This window comes from Trachinotus anak, unplaced genomic scaffold (genome assembly GCF_046630095.1).
Source record: "Trachinotus anak isolate AG129_WGS33_773 ecotype Australia unplaced genomic scaffold, CSIRO_AGI_Tana_v1 ptg000023l, whole genome shotgun sequence".
NCBI classification, from domain to species: Eukaryota; Metazoa; Chordata; class Actinopteri; order Carangiformes; family Carangidae; genus Trachinotus; species Trachinotus anak.
In genome coordinates this window covers 5408277-5424042 of record NW_027273874.1, presented here as the reverse complement: position 1 = coordinate 5424042, position 15766 = coordinate 5408277, and the positions used below count along the sequence as shown (strand labels likewise).

The following is a 15766-nucleotide window of genomic DNA, read 5'->3' as shown; positions in this document are numbered from 1 at the left end:
AAGATCTGTGGAATTTCCCCCACTCCAGGTAACGCCCACAAGCACTCTGATTGGCTAAAGCTACTCCCCCGCTGAACCTCTCTCTCTTACCATTGGCTTCTATCACTGTCAGTCAACCTGCTTCCGGCTTCTCGGAGCGGTTTGTTGTTGAAGCGGAGCTCCTTTAAATGTGAGGGGAAATGTTGACGGTCGGAGTCCATGAAGTTTGGTAAGTTAACCGCCTACCGTCATTCGCGAAGTTAAATCATTTTTTTTAATCGAGAATATGGCAGAAAGGTGCTTTTTTAACTGGTTTTACTGACGGGTTTCAGTTTGAACAGCAATGAATAAAGTTTAAATGTGAACGTTGGTCACCTGGCGGCACCATCACTAAAAGGTGTCCTCTTGTCGATACTTTAGAAATAATTGTCATTTTTAATTCTACAGGAAAATGATGGTTTAATTCGCCTGTGAACCAGCTACATATTAAGACACTTTAAAGATGTCAGGGGCACATGAGCTGAATAGGAAGCGCCGCCCCCCCAAAATGTTCTTGATCTCGGCCGACGTCAAGGTGCAGGACCAGCTGGAAGGTACCATTCGGCTGCATCGGGGGTACATCTGCCAGGAGCAGGATTTGAGCAAGAGTAGAGTGGACTGCCTTTGGGTCAAGGTATTGACATATTACATTTAGAGATTTACATAATCAACTCTGTAAAAGTGTTACCAATTACCAATTCAAAAGTTTAATTACTATACTGTAAAAAGTAGTCGACTTAATCAAAAGCATTACATCATGGTTCAAGTTTTACCGTTTAATTTAATAATTACTATAATTAATTAATGTTTAGTGATGTTGAGGGTCACTTTGGGCTCTGGGTAATTGTGACGTTATTTCTCACTGTTTTCTGAATTTGTGCAAATCAAACAGTCAATCGATTAATCGAATTTGAATATAACCATTAGTGGTAGCTCTATAAAAAATAGTTGATCATTAGAAATTAGAAGTCTACCTCAACCAACTACAGCTACTTACACATTAATGCGTGAATAATGATAATCTAATAATAATGCATATAATAGCACAACACTGACAGGAACCATTTTCTGAGTTATGAGTACTTTTACTTTTATTATTTAATGGACATTCTCCTAATTGTACTTAAATACTTTTACTTAAGTAACATTTTCAATGTGGGTCTTCTACTTGTGAGTACTTTTACTGTGTGATATTAGTTTTTTTACTTCAAGGAATGGACCTGAATACCTCTTCTACCACTGATCAACAGTTATTTTGATAATCAGCAGATTTCAGTCACGTTCATATCAGCTTATAAAAGTTAAGGATTTGCCACTTTATAGACAAAATAATTAATAATCAAAAATAATAATTTCCTAAACTTAACTTAATTGCCTTTCAATGGAGAAGTTGTCTTGTAGCCATGTTAAACACACACACATAATGTGCAAAAAATAAAAGCCAAACCCACCACATAAGCTCATATAAAACAATGTACATGAGTGGTGGTATGTCATTATAGCTAAAGTACACAAATACATCATCATTTGACCCAGTTACCGATGGTTTATATAAAAGACTGAACATCAGCTGAGTCATCATGAGCATTTAACAGTTTGATGGCAGGAGAGAGACTCGGTAGTTTTTCAGGCCTTCGCTGCTGCATAAAGAGGAAACAGAGGACACTAAAACAACCAAAGCCTTTGAAATCGCTCTCTTGTGGAATCTCCTTTAATTATATTTGTACACAACTTGGGTGGTCCATTCCTGAGGCTCACCCATCCACAAAGCTGCCTCCTATTATGGTACTGTGTTGCAGTTTAGATGAGAGCATCCACCACATGCTCACATTTTTCAAAATGATTTTACTAATGTTCTGTGGTTTCTTTCCCTTCGTACCCACCCCTAATATCTTCTGTCCCACATATTTACCTTTGTCCTGCTTTCCCACAGGTGTTAGACAATGATGCCATGGTCAAGTTAGACAAGAAGTTCCTGCTAGAAGTCCCGAGTGACCTCAGCGGCCTGTTGGAGCCTGTATCAGATCTGGACGCTCGTCTAAAGCTTCTAGGTAATACACAAGTATTTGTAGAGGTTGTGTTACACATAGCCCAAGTGGGAAGAGGAGTTTATAGTAGTTCAAGTAGCAGCTGGTCAAGCAGTAAAATGCTTATTTGCCAGCATTAGTGCAAGGAACATGTCTGTTTCACAATACTGATCATTATTGCAGTGGTAGTTGTAGAGAGATTAATGAAAACAACAGTGAATAATAGGAGAAATAATTGGTGTAATGATGAACGTAATAGTCAACAAATAATGCCAACAGTAGTAGTAGTACTAATAGTAGTATCACGGACATTGGAGTGAGAGCAATAATGGTAAGATAATAAAGGAAGTAATTATAGAAAAAAACATTTTTACTAATTCAAAATTTTACAAAGCAGAATCTTTCATAATACTCAAAATAAAGGCCACTGCTCAGTTCATTTTAAAATGGGGAACATGTGACATTTCTGACAGTGAAAGGCTTTGAGGGCAGAGTTCTGATATGGGTCCTTTAAGTGGAGAATGAGAAGTAAAGCCGATCACATTTTTTTTCCCTTTGCTGACTGATCGTTCCTTGGAAAGTGCTCAAAACTGGCCCATTTTGAATGCTCATATCCAGCAGCATATGCACACTGTAATGGGTGTTTAGCGTAAAGCATGTGACTTCAGTGAAGTCTTTCTTTATGAAAAGCATATTTATGACCTAAAAAGGACCCAAAAACTTCCCAGAGAGCTGTAATCAAACGTAATTATCAGTATGCGTTTCCTTCCTCTATAGTAAAGTTTGCATTGTTTTACTGTTCTGTGTTTTTCAGGCAACCCCAGGAAGCTGCAGCAGTTGGCTTCTTTGCCCATTGATTCCCCGCTGTGGGTCCACATAGGCCAGCAGGGCGAGCTGGCAGAGGCAGAGCTTAAATACATCGGCCCTCTGACCAGAGGGAGCAGCCCTGTGTATTTTGGGGTACAACTCAAGGTCTGTAAGGATTTCTGTGAAAACCCACTGAGTTTACAGGCATTTTATGTAATGAGACTATTTACATAAAACTAGAATATTAAAATTCGAAGTGACTCTATGGTTTGTATGATTACTTGTATGTGTAAAGAGTTGCTTATAGTGATGAACCTACAGAGAATCATCACCTCCCCTCAGCTCTACAGAGCCACAGCTGTACTGTTGCAGTTCCCTCTCTTCACTCTCGTAGCGTTGTTTTTGTCTGCAGCAGGCAGCTGTGCACAAGTGTGCGCAACCGTCTTGGCATCCAACAGCAGACAGACACAGTTAGTGACTAGCTGGTGAACATAGTGGAACATTAAACAGCTAAAGAGTCAGATATTTCCCTCAGGGGTTGTTGGAGACCAAAAACAGAGCTAAAAGAAGACCCAGTACCCAGAAACGTGGCCAAAGGAATGCTTATGTTGCTGTGTGGCTGCTAAATGTGCGAATAGTAATAATTTGCCAACCTGCACCTGTATCGATGTTTGCAAAGCAGAAGGTGTACAATCACACCATGCTCGAAACTGACACCTCTATCTGTATCGTTCTGTCTTTTCTCGTCTCTGCTGCTGCTCCAGGGTTCAGCGGCAGGTAAAGGAGTGAGCAACGGTTCCTATAAGGGCCAGCGGCTCTTCACCTGCCCCGACGCCTGCGCCCTTTTCCTCCCAGCCAGTGACATCAGCCTCCGCCACTGGTCTAGAAATGGCTCTGATGCACAGGAGCGAGCCCGCGAGCGAGACCACCACCATCGCAGCAGCAACAATCACCCCAACAATGGGCACCATAGCAACAACAATCGGCCAAATTATCATCATCAGCAGCAGCAGCAGCAGCTGCAGCAGCTGCAGCAGCAGCACAGTCGTCACATTAGTTCCCACCAGCATCGTCCCAGCAGCCCTCCTCAGCAGCACACTTTCGGCATCCTCTCTCGAACAGCGGAGTCAGCGCCCATCACTGCTCAAAACCAGATCCCGGTTCGAGCCCCTATGTCGCCTCCGCTGTTCCATGTTGGCCAGCGGGTGTGTTTCCCCCTGGAGGACACTGTCTACAGCGGGGAGGTGCGCTTCTGTGGTCTCCTGCCTGGCCGGTCCTCATCAGGGATGTACGTCGGCGTTCTGCTGGTCAGTACGACGCAGGAGATAAAACTGTGATTACATGAAGATAAATTAGTACAGGTTCTGTTTATATAATGGCAGCACAGTCAGAGTGTGTTGGAACACTTTTTGCCCCTGATGGAAAAATTGAAAAAAAGAAACGAAAACTTCCTTAAAAAGTTATTCTGGTGCCTTGTAGAAGTCCAGGCTCACAAATAACATATTTATAGTTTGAGTTTTTGTGTTACTTGCACTTAAAATAACATAAATCCAGATAAGAGAAGTGAGACAGATGTGGCAGGAGAGATCAAAAAAGCAACTGAACTGATATGTAAAGTAACTCATTCAAAACACATGTAAACAAGCTGTAGATACAGTGATCCAGGGAGGTTAAAATAAGAGGCTGATAAAAATATATTTGCTTAATTTTTAGATGTTTTCCCTCATGTAGCAAAATGTACTTTATATGTTCTGTTGGATACCAGTCACCATGTTTTTGTTTTTTGCATCAAGTGTCTTGAACTTCCTTTATTATAACTTGGGGACTAGTACATGTTAATTAATGTGCTTGTCTGAAAGTCCTGTTTTTGTGCATCAGTTGCGTCAGTGTCAGCCTCCAGTTTTGTGTTTGACTCGCAGGATGCTCCTGTTGGTAACTGGGACGGCCATTACAAAGACGAGAAGCTCTGCCACATTCCTTCCCCCGCCTATGGACTACTGCTGCCAGTCACCAAGGTTTGCTCAGGTAGAGCAGCCATTTATACAAGAAGGCCTCAGACTCACAGCTTGTATTAGCTTGTATTAGCTGAACCTTTCATTCAGCAGGTCAGAGTTTACCATACATACATCTGTTCCCTAACTATCCTCTCCGTAGGATCAAGCCTCTGCTTGTGTTAATGAGCCAATCAACAACCTGGACCACTGTATTGTTCTTAAAGGAAAGCTGTTTGAAAACCTTTTGACAGTAAAAATACCACCTTTTCCTTCAGTATTTATCCTAAATGAAGAATATGAAAACATTCAAAGCTCGTGGTTTTGCTGGAACATACACAGTATAAAACATAATTCAGGAAGTAAAGAGTTAACACCAAAACATAAATATGTTTACACCTGAGGTTTTCGAAAAAGTTGACTTTACACCAATAATTTAATTTAATTTAATTAATTTATGTGTAAACAAAGCAGAGAAAAACTTGACTTTTTAAATTTTATTTCTGTCCTCAGAACCAAAATCTCATCGTCACAATCCTCTTCACCAAATTCCCAAATCCATCCTGAAGCCAGCACCGCCCTCCGTCGCTAAACCAGGCCCCACATCACCGTCCGCCTCTGCTCCCAAGGTCGCTTTAATGCCGCCCACCAAACAAGCCTTTAAACCTCCTCCACTGCCGCCACCAAAACCCATCCCGAAGCCTCTGTCTGCCCCCCCTCTCCCGCCTCCAAAACCACAGAGTCCAACGTCGCCCGCCGCCACGGAGCAACCGCAACACACCAACGGCGTGCACGGCCCTCCCTCCCCGCTGAGGTCTCCAGACAACCTCAGAGCTGCGGAGGAGAACGGGGAGGCGGGGCTGGAGGGCGAGCTGGAGGTGGGCTCCATGGTTGAAGTGAATGACCCTCCCATATTTGGCGTTATTTGCTGGATTGGACGGATCAGCGGGATTTCTGAACCAGTGGCAGGAATAGAGCTGGTGAGGAGAGTTTCCGTCTCAAACTTATCTGCATGAAGTTGTTATAAACTGTGTTTTCATCCATCTGTGTAAACAAAGCAGAAAACGGTCCTGCACTTTAAACTAGGATCAGAGGTCAAACATACCTTTTTTTTTTTTTTTCATCATAAAGACAAACACTTTAATTCTGTGCATGAATTAATCTCAAAGTAACCAGTAGCTAACAACAAGAGTAGAATTTGAATTTGTTTCTTTTTGGTGTCGATTCTTGGTGTTGGTTCGTGACCAACACATTTCACTTCCTGTAAACATGATGCAGCACTGTCCTTCGGATGATTTGTACTCTGTCAAATCCACTTTGTTTTGATTCTTTGTTTTTACATGTGAAATCTGCCAAGCATCACTTACAGCGGAGGATGTGCTTTGATATAACATACTAACAGATTAAAGGATATAATATTGTATTGCAGTGAATCACACTGATAAACAAACCCACTGTGTGTGTGTGTGCGTGTGTGTGTCAGGATCAGGAGCTGTCTGCAGGAACAGATGGCAGTTACCTCGGTGAACGTCACTTCCGTTGTCCGGCCAACAAGGGGCTGTTCGTGAAGCTTCGCAACTGTAGGCGGGACTCCAGGTTCCCCGCACCTGAGAAGCCTGTCAATCAAGTGGAGCGGTGCAACTCCATAGGTAGGAAAGCGTGGTTGTAGCGTCTGACGTCTTAGCAGCTACTGCAGCCGGAGAGTCCAAAAGAGTGGAAGGAGCAAGCAACTGACTGAGATCCAGACTCCAGGTAGTTTCCCTGTAACGTTTCACACTGTCCTCTGTGTCCCTGCGGCCTCCAGCCTTTGCAGAGTGGGGCAGTGAGCGTGTGGAGGAGCACACTCCCCCTGTGGAGGGAGACGAGGCCAGAGAGCTGTACCAGGGCTGGAAGAGAGGCATCCAGGGTCATCTCAACTCCTGCTACCTGGACGCTACGCTGTTCAGGTAAAGTCTGGGGCTGTGCTGACAGATGGGACATGAAATCTGTCAACATCTGCAGCTCTTCACAAAAGCACTGAAGACTGCAGGTGATTGATGCATAACATGTCAAAAACATTTATTTAACATGTGTCAGTGGTTTACATTCACTCAACAGGTGTCCTTAATCCTTCATAAACACAGTTTGCCAGTTGTGTAATCAGTGACATGTTCCTATAGATATACATGTTTCTGACTTCTCTGTGTTGCTGGTTAATGTGTAACACTATAGGGATTTAATTTATAACCAGTTTGGGAATGTTTTTCTGCAGCTTCCGCAGCTTAGTGTGCAATTGTTTCTCCCCTGATAACAACTGGTGGTTTTACATTTCAGGAACACAGGAAGTGTGTATTATACAACCTGTCTGTGTGTTTCTCTGTCTCCAGTCTGTTCTCCTGCTGTAGTTCAGCAGACTGGGTGTTGTTCTGGCCCTGTGACCCCAACACTGAGCAGAACTCCAGCCAGGCTCAGGACCTGCTGCGCTGCGAGATAGTCAACCCCTTGCGAAGGTCTGTGAATGTGTTCATGTCAGAGCCAGTTGTGTTTTAATTTTACATCCTGATTTACTGATCTTATCCGAACTGTAACTAGATCTAATTATTGAATATTGTCTTTATTTTTTGATGTGTAACTGATCACATTCCTGGCGAGCAGGTTTTTGATACACAAGGCCTTCCCTGAACTATTTGTGCCCTGGTGTGTTTCCAAGGTATGGCTACGTATGTGCCAGTAAGACCATGGCTCTGAGACGACTGCTGGAGGCGGCCAACAGCGACATGGGCTTCACCAACCAGGAGAAAGGTGTGTGCGTGTGTGTGTGTTTGTGCGAAAGTGTTTTTCCAACAGAGTCCCGCAGCTGGAATGTTGATACACTGCTCTTGCTCTGTCTGTCAGATCCTGAAGAGTTCCTCAACAAGCTTTTCCAGCTCCTCAGAGTCGAGCCGCTCCTCAAGATCAGGTTATGTCACAGCTACTGTTTTTTTTTTTTGTTTGTTTTTTGTTTTTTTAAGAAGGCTTGCGATGGCAGAACACGCCTTTTCTCTCTTACCTGCACGCGGTCACAGAGTGAAATAATAATAATAATAATAATAATAATAATAATAATAATAAGCAAAACACATAAAGAACGTTTCTTCTTGATCTCAGTTACTGACACCAGCTCCTCGTTTGCTTTCTTTTCTTTATGCACCACCCTCCTCATCTTTATTTCTTCTTCTTCTCTCTTCCAGATCCATGACTCAGAAGCCTCAGGAGTGTCACCTCTACCAGCTCTTCCCTCCTGCTCTTCCCCCCACACCCTCCTCGCCCTCACCCCAATCACCAGTTGACTCAACCATCCCCCTCTTCTCCCCATCGTCCAATCGGATGAGAGTCGCCAGCGTCCAGGCGCTGCTGGAGTCCTCCTTCCTCCACGCCGGGCTCAAGTTTGTCGAGGTAACAGAAACACGCTCAGGATTTCAGGGCAGGGGAATTAAGAGCAAAGCAACATGAACTGATAAGATTGGGTACTGATCCCCCCCCCCCCCCAGGCTCCCTCCTGCCTCCTGCTGCTCATGCCCAGGTTCGGGAAGGACTTCAAGATGTTTGACGCCATCTTGCCCAGCCTCAGCATGGACATCACAGACCTGCTGGACGACAGTAAGGACGACTTTAGGAAACAGTCGATAGTTTGGCACTCTGGTCTGTTTCTGGTTTGATTTTGTGCTCTACGGGTCTATTATCAGTTGATCTGGGTTTGTATCACTTTTATTTGTTAGATGATATAAAATCTGTTGAAGTGCACCTGATATCTTTCTCTCTGCAGCTCTGAGGCAGTGCAGCATCTGTCAGGCTGTGGCTGAGTGGGAGTGTCTGCAGTGTTACGAAGATCTAGACATCACACCTGGTCGTCTCAAACAGTACTGCTCCACCTGCAACACACAGGTAGCCGCTACTCACCATGCCCCTGTCCTTTGTGGGAAAATGTCTGGAAGCATTTTTCATTTCTCCAACATTCAAGTTCTTGTGTTTCTGAACCTAAAATTAACCAAATCTTATCAAAAAACCCAAGTTCCACTTTATCTGATTGATTATGTTTGCAGGTTTAAATCAATATGATTTAATCATAATAATAAAGAAGTATCTGCCTGATGTAAATCACTCTGTGCCTCCTTTTCTGTCTCTCATGTATCTCTCTCTGCTTTAAATATTGACTGTTTGTTTTCTCAGGTCCACAGCCACAAGAAGCGAACGTCCCACAGCCCGGTGAAGGTTCGTGTTCCCGAGGGACCGTGGACCGGCTCTCTCCACTGCACCCGCCAGCGAATGTCTCTCTTTGCTGTGACGTGCATCGAGACCAGCCATTACGTGAGCTTCATCAAGCATGGGCCCCTCCCCACCGACTGGCTGTTTTTTGACAGTATGGCGGACCGGGAAGGTGAGAGCTCTTCACTTAGATTCAGATTTTACAGGATCAAACATAAGAGCAAAAGGCAAGCTCTTGTTTCACTGTGCACTTTCACCCAGGTGGCGAGAACGGCTTCAACGTCCCACGGGTGAAGGCGTGTCCTGAGGTGGGTCGCTACCTCTGCCTATCAGAGGAGGAGCTGAGCAGAGTGGACGCCGCCTCATTACAGGAGCCCGTCCGCCGCCTGCTCTGTGACTCCTACATGTGTCTGTACCACAGCCCCGAGCTCAGCCTGTACAAGTGATGTGGACAGCCAACAGAGACGCACAGATCCTACAAGCTGTCCAACTGACTCGGACACGTTGTCCTCAGGTTCTTAGTCTTATATCACTGTCAGAAGAAAACATTGTGCACACGAAATATGAACTATTTTCTTGAGATTAACAAAAACATGTTTTCTAGTCTTGTTTTCTACTTTATATAGTAGAATATGAAATGTTCTTAAAGCCAGTGGACGCAGAATGTGTTCAGCTTCTTGCGCTCTGTTTACACTTGGCCTCAAGTTTAATTTTTTCAGACAAAGTAAAAGTGTGACAATCATCCAAATTTACTTGAGAAAAGCAGTATGACCAACATCATCGAATGTGCTGAATGAACAAATTGCCTGTATTTTATTGTTGGTAAATGAGCTTTGTACACTCATCAACTTTGTGGTAAATTAGTCTGACAGGTGGCAGTATTGATCTTTATATCTGAGTTTACCTGTGCCTTAATAATGCTCACACACTGTACAGAACCACTGTGCCTGTAACATGTAACACACAAACACTTTACAATTCAATTTGCACTGCTTCATTTACATGTCAGTGTATGTATATAATAGCTTTGCCTTAAACTGACTGTAAAGATCGCACACAGATGTTTAAACTTTTGTATTGTTGACGGGTTGTTTAATATAAAACAGCTGCAAACTATAGGGATAATGTCCCAGATAATAAAAGATTTCATACTAGTCCAGTCTGTGTTATTTTTTTTATAATAATAGCTAGATACAAGGTACATTATTGTGCATTCAGACATCACACCATATTATGTAGAATACATAAATAAGTAATAAATGTATAAACGATAATATAATAATAACAGTAAAAAACATGAATATGCAAATTATAGTTGCATAGGGGCCTTGCCAAACAACTCATCGTAATATAGCAATGTAATTATGCAGTTTTTGCTTTTCATTAATGTTTAAGATATAAGTTATATGATAATAGATAAATATATATATTAATACATTATATTACACATATAAATGCATTAAATATATTATATTACATATATAAATACATTTTTGTAGTTTTTCAGATTGTAATTCTCTGGAGGCGCCACTAGAGGGCGCGCTTGACGCAATAGCCGTACGTCAGCGTTACTGCGTCATCATTACGGGCCCTGGAATCAGCAAGCGACGAGGGGGTCGACTTGTTCTTCTGTGAGCATATTTTTCATTTAATCGAAAAATAACGCTAAAGGAAGCGGATAGCAGTGGTTTGGATGCTTCTATAAGGTAGAGTTAATGTTAAATGACGGTGTTTCTGGTTATTTAGACACAACGTTAACGTAAAGTGACACTAACGTCCTGCTTAGCATCGTTTTAAATGTGTTAAAATGTCGTGATGGGTCATTTTAATTTCCAGGTTTTCTCTGTGAATAGCTGTGCTTATAGTGCTTTTATATGAACAACTACTGATCAGCTGATGATGTTCATTGTTGGACACACACAGCAACTCTGTTTATAATCAATACCGTCAATATATCCTCCACTTTTAACAGCTTTTTATGTCGCTAAACGTGGCGAGGTTAATTATTCACGCGGAGTGTTAAATAAGGAGAAGCTGGTTGAAAATATATCATTACATTGACTACAAAATTTTCAGGAAGGCATGCACTAATGTGCTCTTTTTAGGTCGATAAAAATATAGAGGATGTATTCAGTATTTACGTTTCCTACTGTGCTGAATGCAGCTGCAGAACATGTGAAGCATTTTTGACATACATGTTCAAAGAAAACAAGGATTAAAATATAGCCGAATGAATCTTCATTTCTCTGAAGACCAGGGTATGAAATTTGACCGACGGTAAACATCACAGAAAACAGAGAAATTTAAAGGCCAAATTTAAAATCACCCTAAAAAGATTTGAGTTTGTTCTGATAAGACCACATGTGGAAGAGAAATGAGCCTCATGTACTGGATATAAAGAGACAACTGGCATTTTAGACACTTTTTTAGGCATAAATGTGAAACATTTACAGATTTTAACCTCTCAAATGTGACAATTTGCAGTTTTTCTTTGTTGTGTGGTCCCTACCTTTTGATGGACATACAAAAAAAGCAGTTTAAAGATTTAAGTTTGAATAGGTGTTTGCTGAAATTTCAGAGACTGAAAGAATAACTGAATTATTGAGTAAATAAATAGAAGCTTAATCAATAATTAAGTAGTTGTCAAGTGCAGCCATAGTTGTATGTACAGTATATCCTGCTATTAATATTGTAAATGTGTTTTCTTTAACCTCTTGTGTCTTGGTTTGGTTTTCCTGATAAACCTTATTTTTGTGTCACGTTTTATTTTGATGGTTTATTGGCTGTTTACATGCTGGAAGAAGAGAGACCACTACACGGAAGCTTTTCTAAATAAAGCGCTCTGCTCTTCTGATTTCTGTCGACCTTTGTATTTATCTCTGTAGGTGTTTTCTGTCTCTGAGGTCCAGCAGTGCAGTCTGTCGCCATGGCGTCTCCAGGGGGACAAGGAGGAGGAGGGGCTCTGTCTACGAGAGGAGGCAGCGCAGCCCGTAGGATGAAGTGGGCTCTGGAGCTGAGCTTGGGCAACACGAGGTAAAGACACAGAGTATATCCAAACACCTTAACATAACACAAATGATCCTGACAACTTAAACATGTCATACAAAACAAATCCAAATGTCAAAGGTTGGTATGGCAACCTTTGACATCTGGCTCTCAGGTTTAAACAGTTAAGACACTGTTATCTTTTTGGTCAAAGAAAAGCAGTGAGCAGCAGCTTTCCACTCATAAACCAGCCTCTGTATTTTAAAAGGACCCTGTGCATTAAAGAGTCACGCACACGGGAAGTAAAAGCTAAACTCTTTGTGTTACCTCTGCTGCAGGAGTCGAGGTGACCGGCAGGGCGGCCAGGGAGACGTCGTTTACCCCATCGGCTACTCTGAGAAACCGGTCCCTGACACAAGCATCCAGGAGACAGACAAGAACCTGGTGGAGAAGGTGAGGAAATCTGTTCCCTATTTAATTGATTTGATTATTGTAGTTTTTGCCGTTTTGTTGTTGAAAAATCTTCCATGGAGGTAAACAAACATGAAGGTGTTTTCTCTGCTCTTAAGCCTTATTTCTTTTGAACAGTTCTTAGGTTAAGATACTTATTTTCATTAGATTTTTTACCTTTCACGAGAAGCAAAAAAGAAATGAGAACAAAACAGAAGGGAAAATGAATAATGATTAAAAAAAAAACAAATACAGGGTATAACAATGAACTTCCTCCACATGGAAACAACCACACAAAGGAAGAAAAGGGTTCATTAAACATGATATATGAAACCTTAATATTTAAAGAAGTATGCATGGAAAAAAAATGGAAGCAATAAAATCGCACAAAAGAGGGGTTGACACAGTCAAACACTCAGTTGCCAGTTTATTAGGTACAGTTTATTAGGCTGAAACCTGGTGATATAAACAGAGTGGATATACATATAAGACGATATGATTCATCAGCACTACAAGCTGCAGCCTCTAAAATGAACATACAGTTGAATTAACACCTCTCTAAAACAGTTTAAACACAAACTGAACATCACAGCCCTCACAGAGGTAAGATTTTTTGCAGGACTGTTGTATGAAACTGAATTAGTTTTTACTAGGTGTACCTAATAAACTGGCACATGAGAGAGGATTGTGCATTCTTACTAGAAGAAGGGTTCATATAGAGAATAACACATGTGAGAGAAGAGAAGCGATAATCACACTAATCCCCTGTCTCTCCTTCTGTTGCACAGCGTTGCTGGGACGTGGCCCTCGGGCCCTTGAAACAGATCCCCATGAACCTGTTCATCATGTACATGTCGGGCAACACCATCTCCATCTTCCCCATCATGATGGTCTGTATGATGGCCTGGAGGCCCATACAGGCTCTTATGTCCATGTCTGCCAGTGAGTATCCAGTACTCAGACAGGTTCATTTGTTTACAGTCGGCTCACATCGAGTTCATCTCTAACATCAGGATTTTCTGGCGTTTCACTCAGTTCTTTGTCCTCTTGTGTCTCAGCCTTCAAGCTGTTGGAGAGCTCCAGTCAGCAATGGCTTCAGGGCCTCGTCTACCTGATCGGCAACCTCCTGGGCTCGGCGTTGGCCATCTACAAGTGTCAGTCGATGGGGCTGCTCCCAACACATTCGTCTGATTGGCTGGCTTTCATAGAGCCGCCTCAGGTAAACAACAAGATGAATATAATAGCAGACAGACTGTTTTTGTGGTTAATGATGCTTCAAATTCCGACAAGAGGTCACAGGAAATTATTGAACTCCAGTCATGTTCGTTCATGCCCCTGTTCAGACCTGGTATTAACATGCGTCAGCTCTAAGTGTGGAGGGGTTGAGCCAATCACGGTGCTGCTCGCTGCTCTACAGTGAAATAAGGGTTTAGCCATTAGAAATAGAAACACACTTTCAGTTCATCAATCCCATTGTTCATTTAAAGTCATTTTTTTCTAACTTCTGACACTTTCTAGTAACAGCGGAACACAAACTTAACTTAACCCTTCCTGTCTTGTCTCAACAGAGGATGGAGATCATGGGCGGAGGGATGGTGTTGTGAGGAAGACGGACCGTGCGCAGAAAGGATTCAGATACTTAACAGAGGTTTTATATACTGTTCCTTCTCCACCTGCACCACACAGCCAGACGGTGGGTCACAGCTGAGATGGAACAACATTTATTTTGCCAGCTGTGTGTTTTCATGTCCACAACAGGTTCGACTTCCGCAGTGGCAGCCAGCCACAGCAGCAGCAGGATGTGCGGTGCAGCTTTAAGCCGAGGCCTTGTCCACCATCACGCTCATTATGTTTACCTTCCTTGACAGACGCATTAACATTATATTACTTAGGCCTGCTGCTCCGCTTCATGCCTTGACCTCTGCTGTTCCCCATTCCTCTTGTTTTATTCTCTAAATAAGGTTTTCAAAGCCACATCACCAGGTTGACTACTGTTGAACTACTGTAACTTACATGCATAGGCTCAAACAGGAGGTAATTTATGAGGTTGTTTTACAGAATTATATCCAGTTTTGATGCAGCAAACATCATTTATAACAGAACTTAATAACTCCCAAAAAATCTGTCACAGTCTGTAAAATGTTTCTGTTTTGTCTTATTAGGTTGTGTTGCAGCAGGATAACTTTTTCTTCATTTTCTTTTTGTCTCTCAGCTTGAAGTGAAACTCCTAACTTTGCTAACATGATTTCAGCACGCTAACCAGTGACATTCACCAACCGGTTTGACTTATAGGTCTGTTTAATTTATACTGATTTGCTCTATGAAAATGCTCTATGAAAGAAATCCTTATTGGTTGAAGGAAAATATTTTCAACTGTGTCAATAAATGTGAACAAAACAAAAAAAAAAGAATTGTCTTCATCTTGCTAGGGGAATTTTGATGTCTGATGCTCTCTACAGAAATATGTTGGCGCCTTGTTCACACAAAAGTCATAATAAATATTAAATGACCTTCACCACAGGCAAAGCAAAAGATTAAATGTTACCTAAAAGTCTGGTGAAGCTGAAACATCTTGAATTATCACCGATCTGTGTATATAGTCTGCAAAACCTTTATTTAGTAACACACAGAGAAACATGATGAGATTGATAAGAAGGCTGAGCTGCCTTTTTCATGAAAGTAAATAATTAAATCTGTTGATTCAACACATTCACTTGTTATATATTACAAAGTAAGATTTGATTGCTTTTTCCCATCTAGTGACAAAAAAACTTGAAATAAAGTTTGATTTAGAGGCCTTGATAACTGCCAGCCAAGTGTGTCCCATGAATAAAACCTTTTGTTAATGACTCTGACATCCTGTTTCAGTTAAAACTGGGTGTGGGGAAGTGGAAACTAAACAACTTTTGGTGAAACTGAGAACACTCTTAGGTGAAAACATATTTTGTCAATGTTGTGCTGCATAGAGAAAATCAGGCACATTTCTTTACAGTAAGCTCTGATCTGTTGATTGGTACTGATCTTTCAAACATACATTAGACCAGTGGTTCTCAACCTTTTCCAAATAATGGCCCACTTGAAAATATTGAAAAAAATCGATCATAAATAAATTGAAAATATTGGCGGCCCAAATCTGACCCAATAACAATATGGAGGCCAAATTATGCCTTCTCAGAGCACTACTTGCAATATCTTTGTGGCCCACTAGTGGGCCCCAGCCCACAAGTTGGGTATCAGTGCATTGGACTAAGCCAGGATGGATCT

At 41.9% G+C, this 15766-nt stretch overlaps 2 protein-coding genes across 4 annotated transcripts; both read left to right on the top strand.

The window, feature by feature from the left end:
- Positions 1 to 55: 55 nt before the first annotated feature.
- On the top strand, positions 56 to 10221 carry cyld3 (cylindromatosis (turban tumor syndrome) 3). Its single transcript, XM_071458916.1, has 17 exons — positions 56 to 208; positions 427 to 652; positions 1952 to 2069; positions 2860 to 3017; positions 3617 to 4159; positions 4772 to 4877; positions 5357 to 5823; positions 6327 to 6492; positions 6648 to 6789; positions 7210 to 7332; positions 7533 to 7624; positions 7718 to 7781; positions 8053 to 8257; positions 8353 to 8461; positions 8628 to 8746; positions 9032 to 9239; positions 9329 to 10221. Exons 2-17 carry the CDS (start codon positions 482 to 484, stop codon positions 9511 to 9513), a joined length of 2976 nt encoding a protein of 991 aa, XP_071315017.1. The 5' UTR covers positions 56 to 208; positions 427 to 481; the 3' UTR covers positions 9514 to 10221.
- Positions 10222 to 10622: 401 nt separating this feature from the next.
- On the top strand, positions 10623 to 14913 carry emc4 (ER membrane protein complex subunit 4). 3 transcript variants are annotated; one of them, XM_071459688.1, is made up of 6 exons: positions 10623 to 10698; positions 11953 to 12100; positions 12391 to 12505; positions 13291 to 13444; positions 13561 to 13721; positions 14071 to 14913. In XM_071459688.1, the coding sequence occupies exons 2-6, from the start codon at positions 11994 to 11996 to the stop codon at positions 14104 to 14106; spliced, it is 573 nt and encodes a 190-aa protein (XP_071315789.1). In that variant the 5' UTR covers positions 10623 to 10698; positions 11953 to 11993; the 3' UTR covers positions 14107 to 14913. The 3 variants fall into 3 exon arrangements, with proteins under 3 accessions (XP_071315789.1, XP_071315788.1, XP_071315790.1); XM_071459687.1 differs by having other exon boundaries at positions 10624 to 10773; XM_071459689.1 differs by having other exon boundaries at positions 10647 to 10773; positions 11971 to 12100.
- The last annotated feature ends 853 nt before the right edge of the window (positions 14914 to 15766 follow it).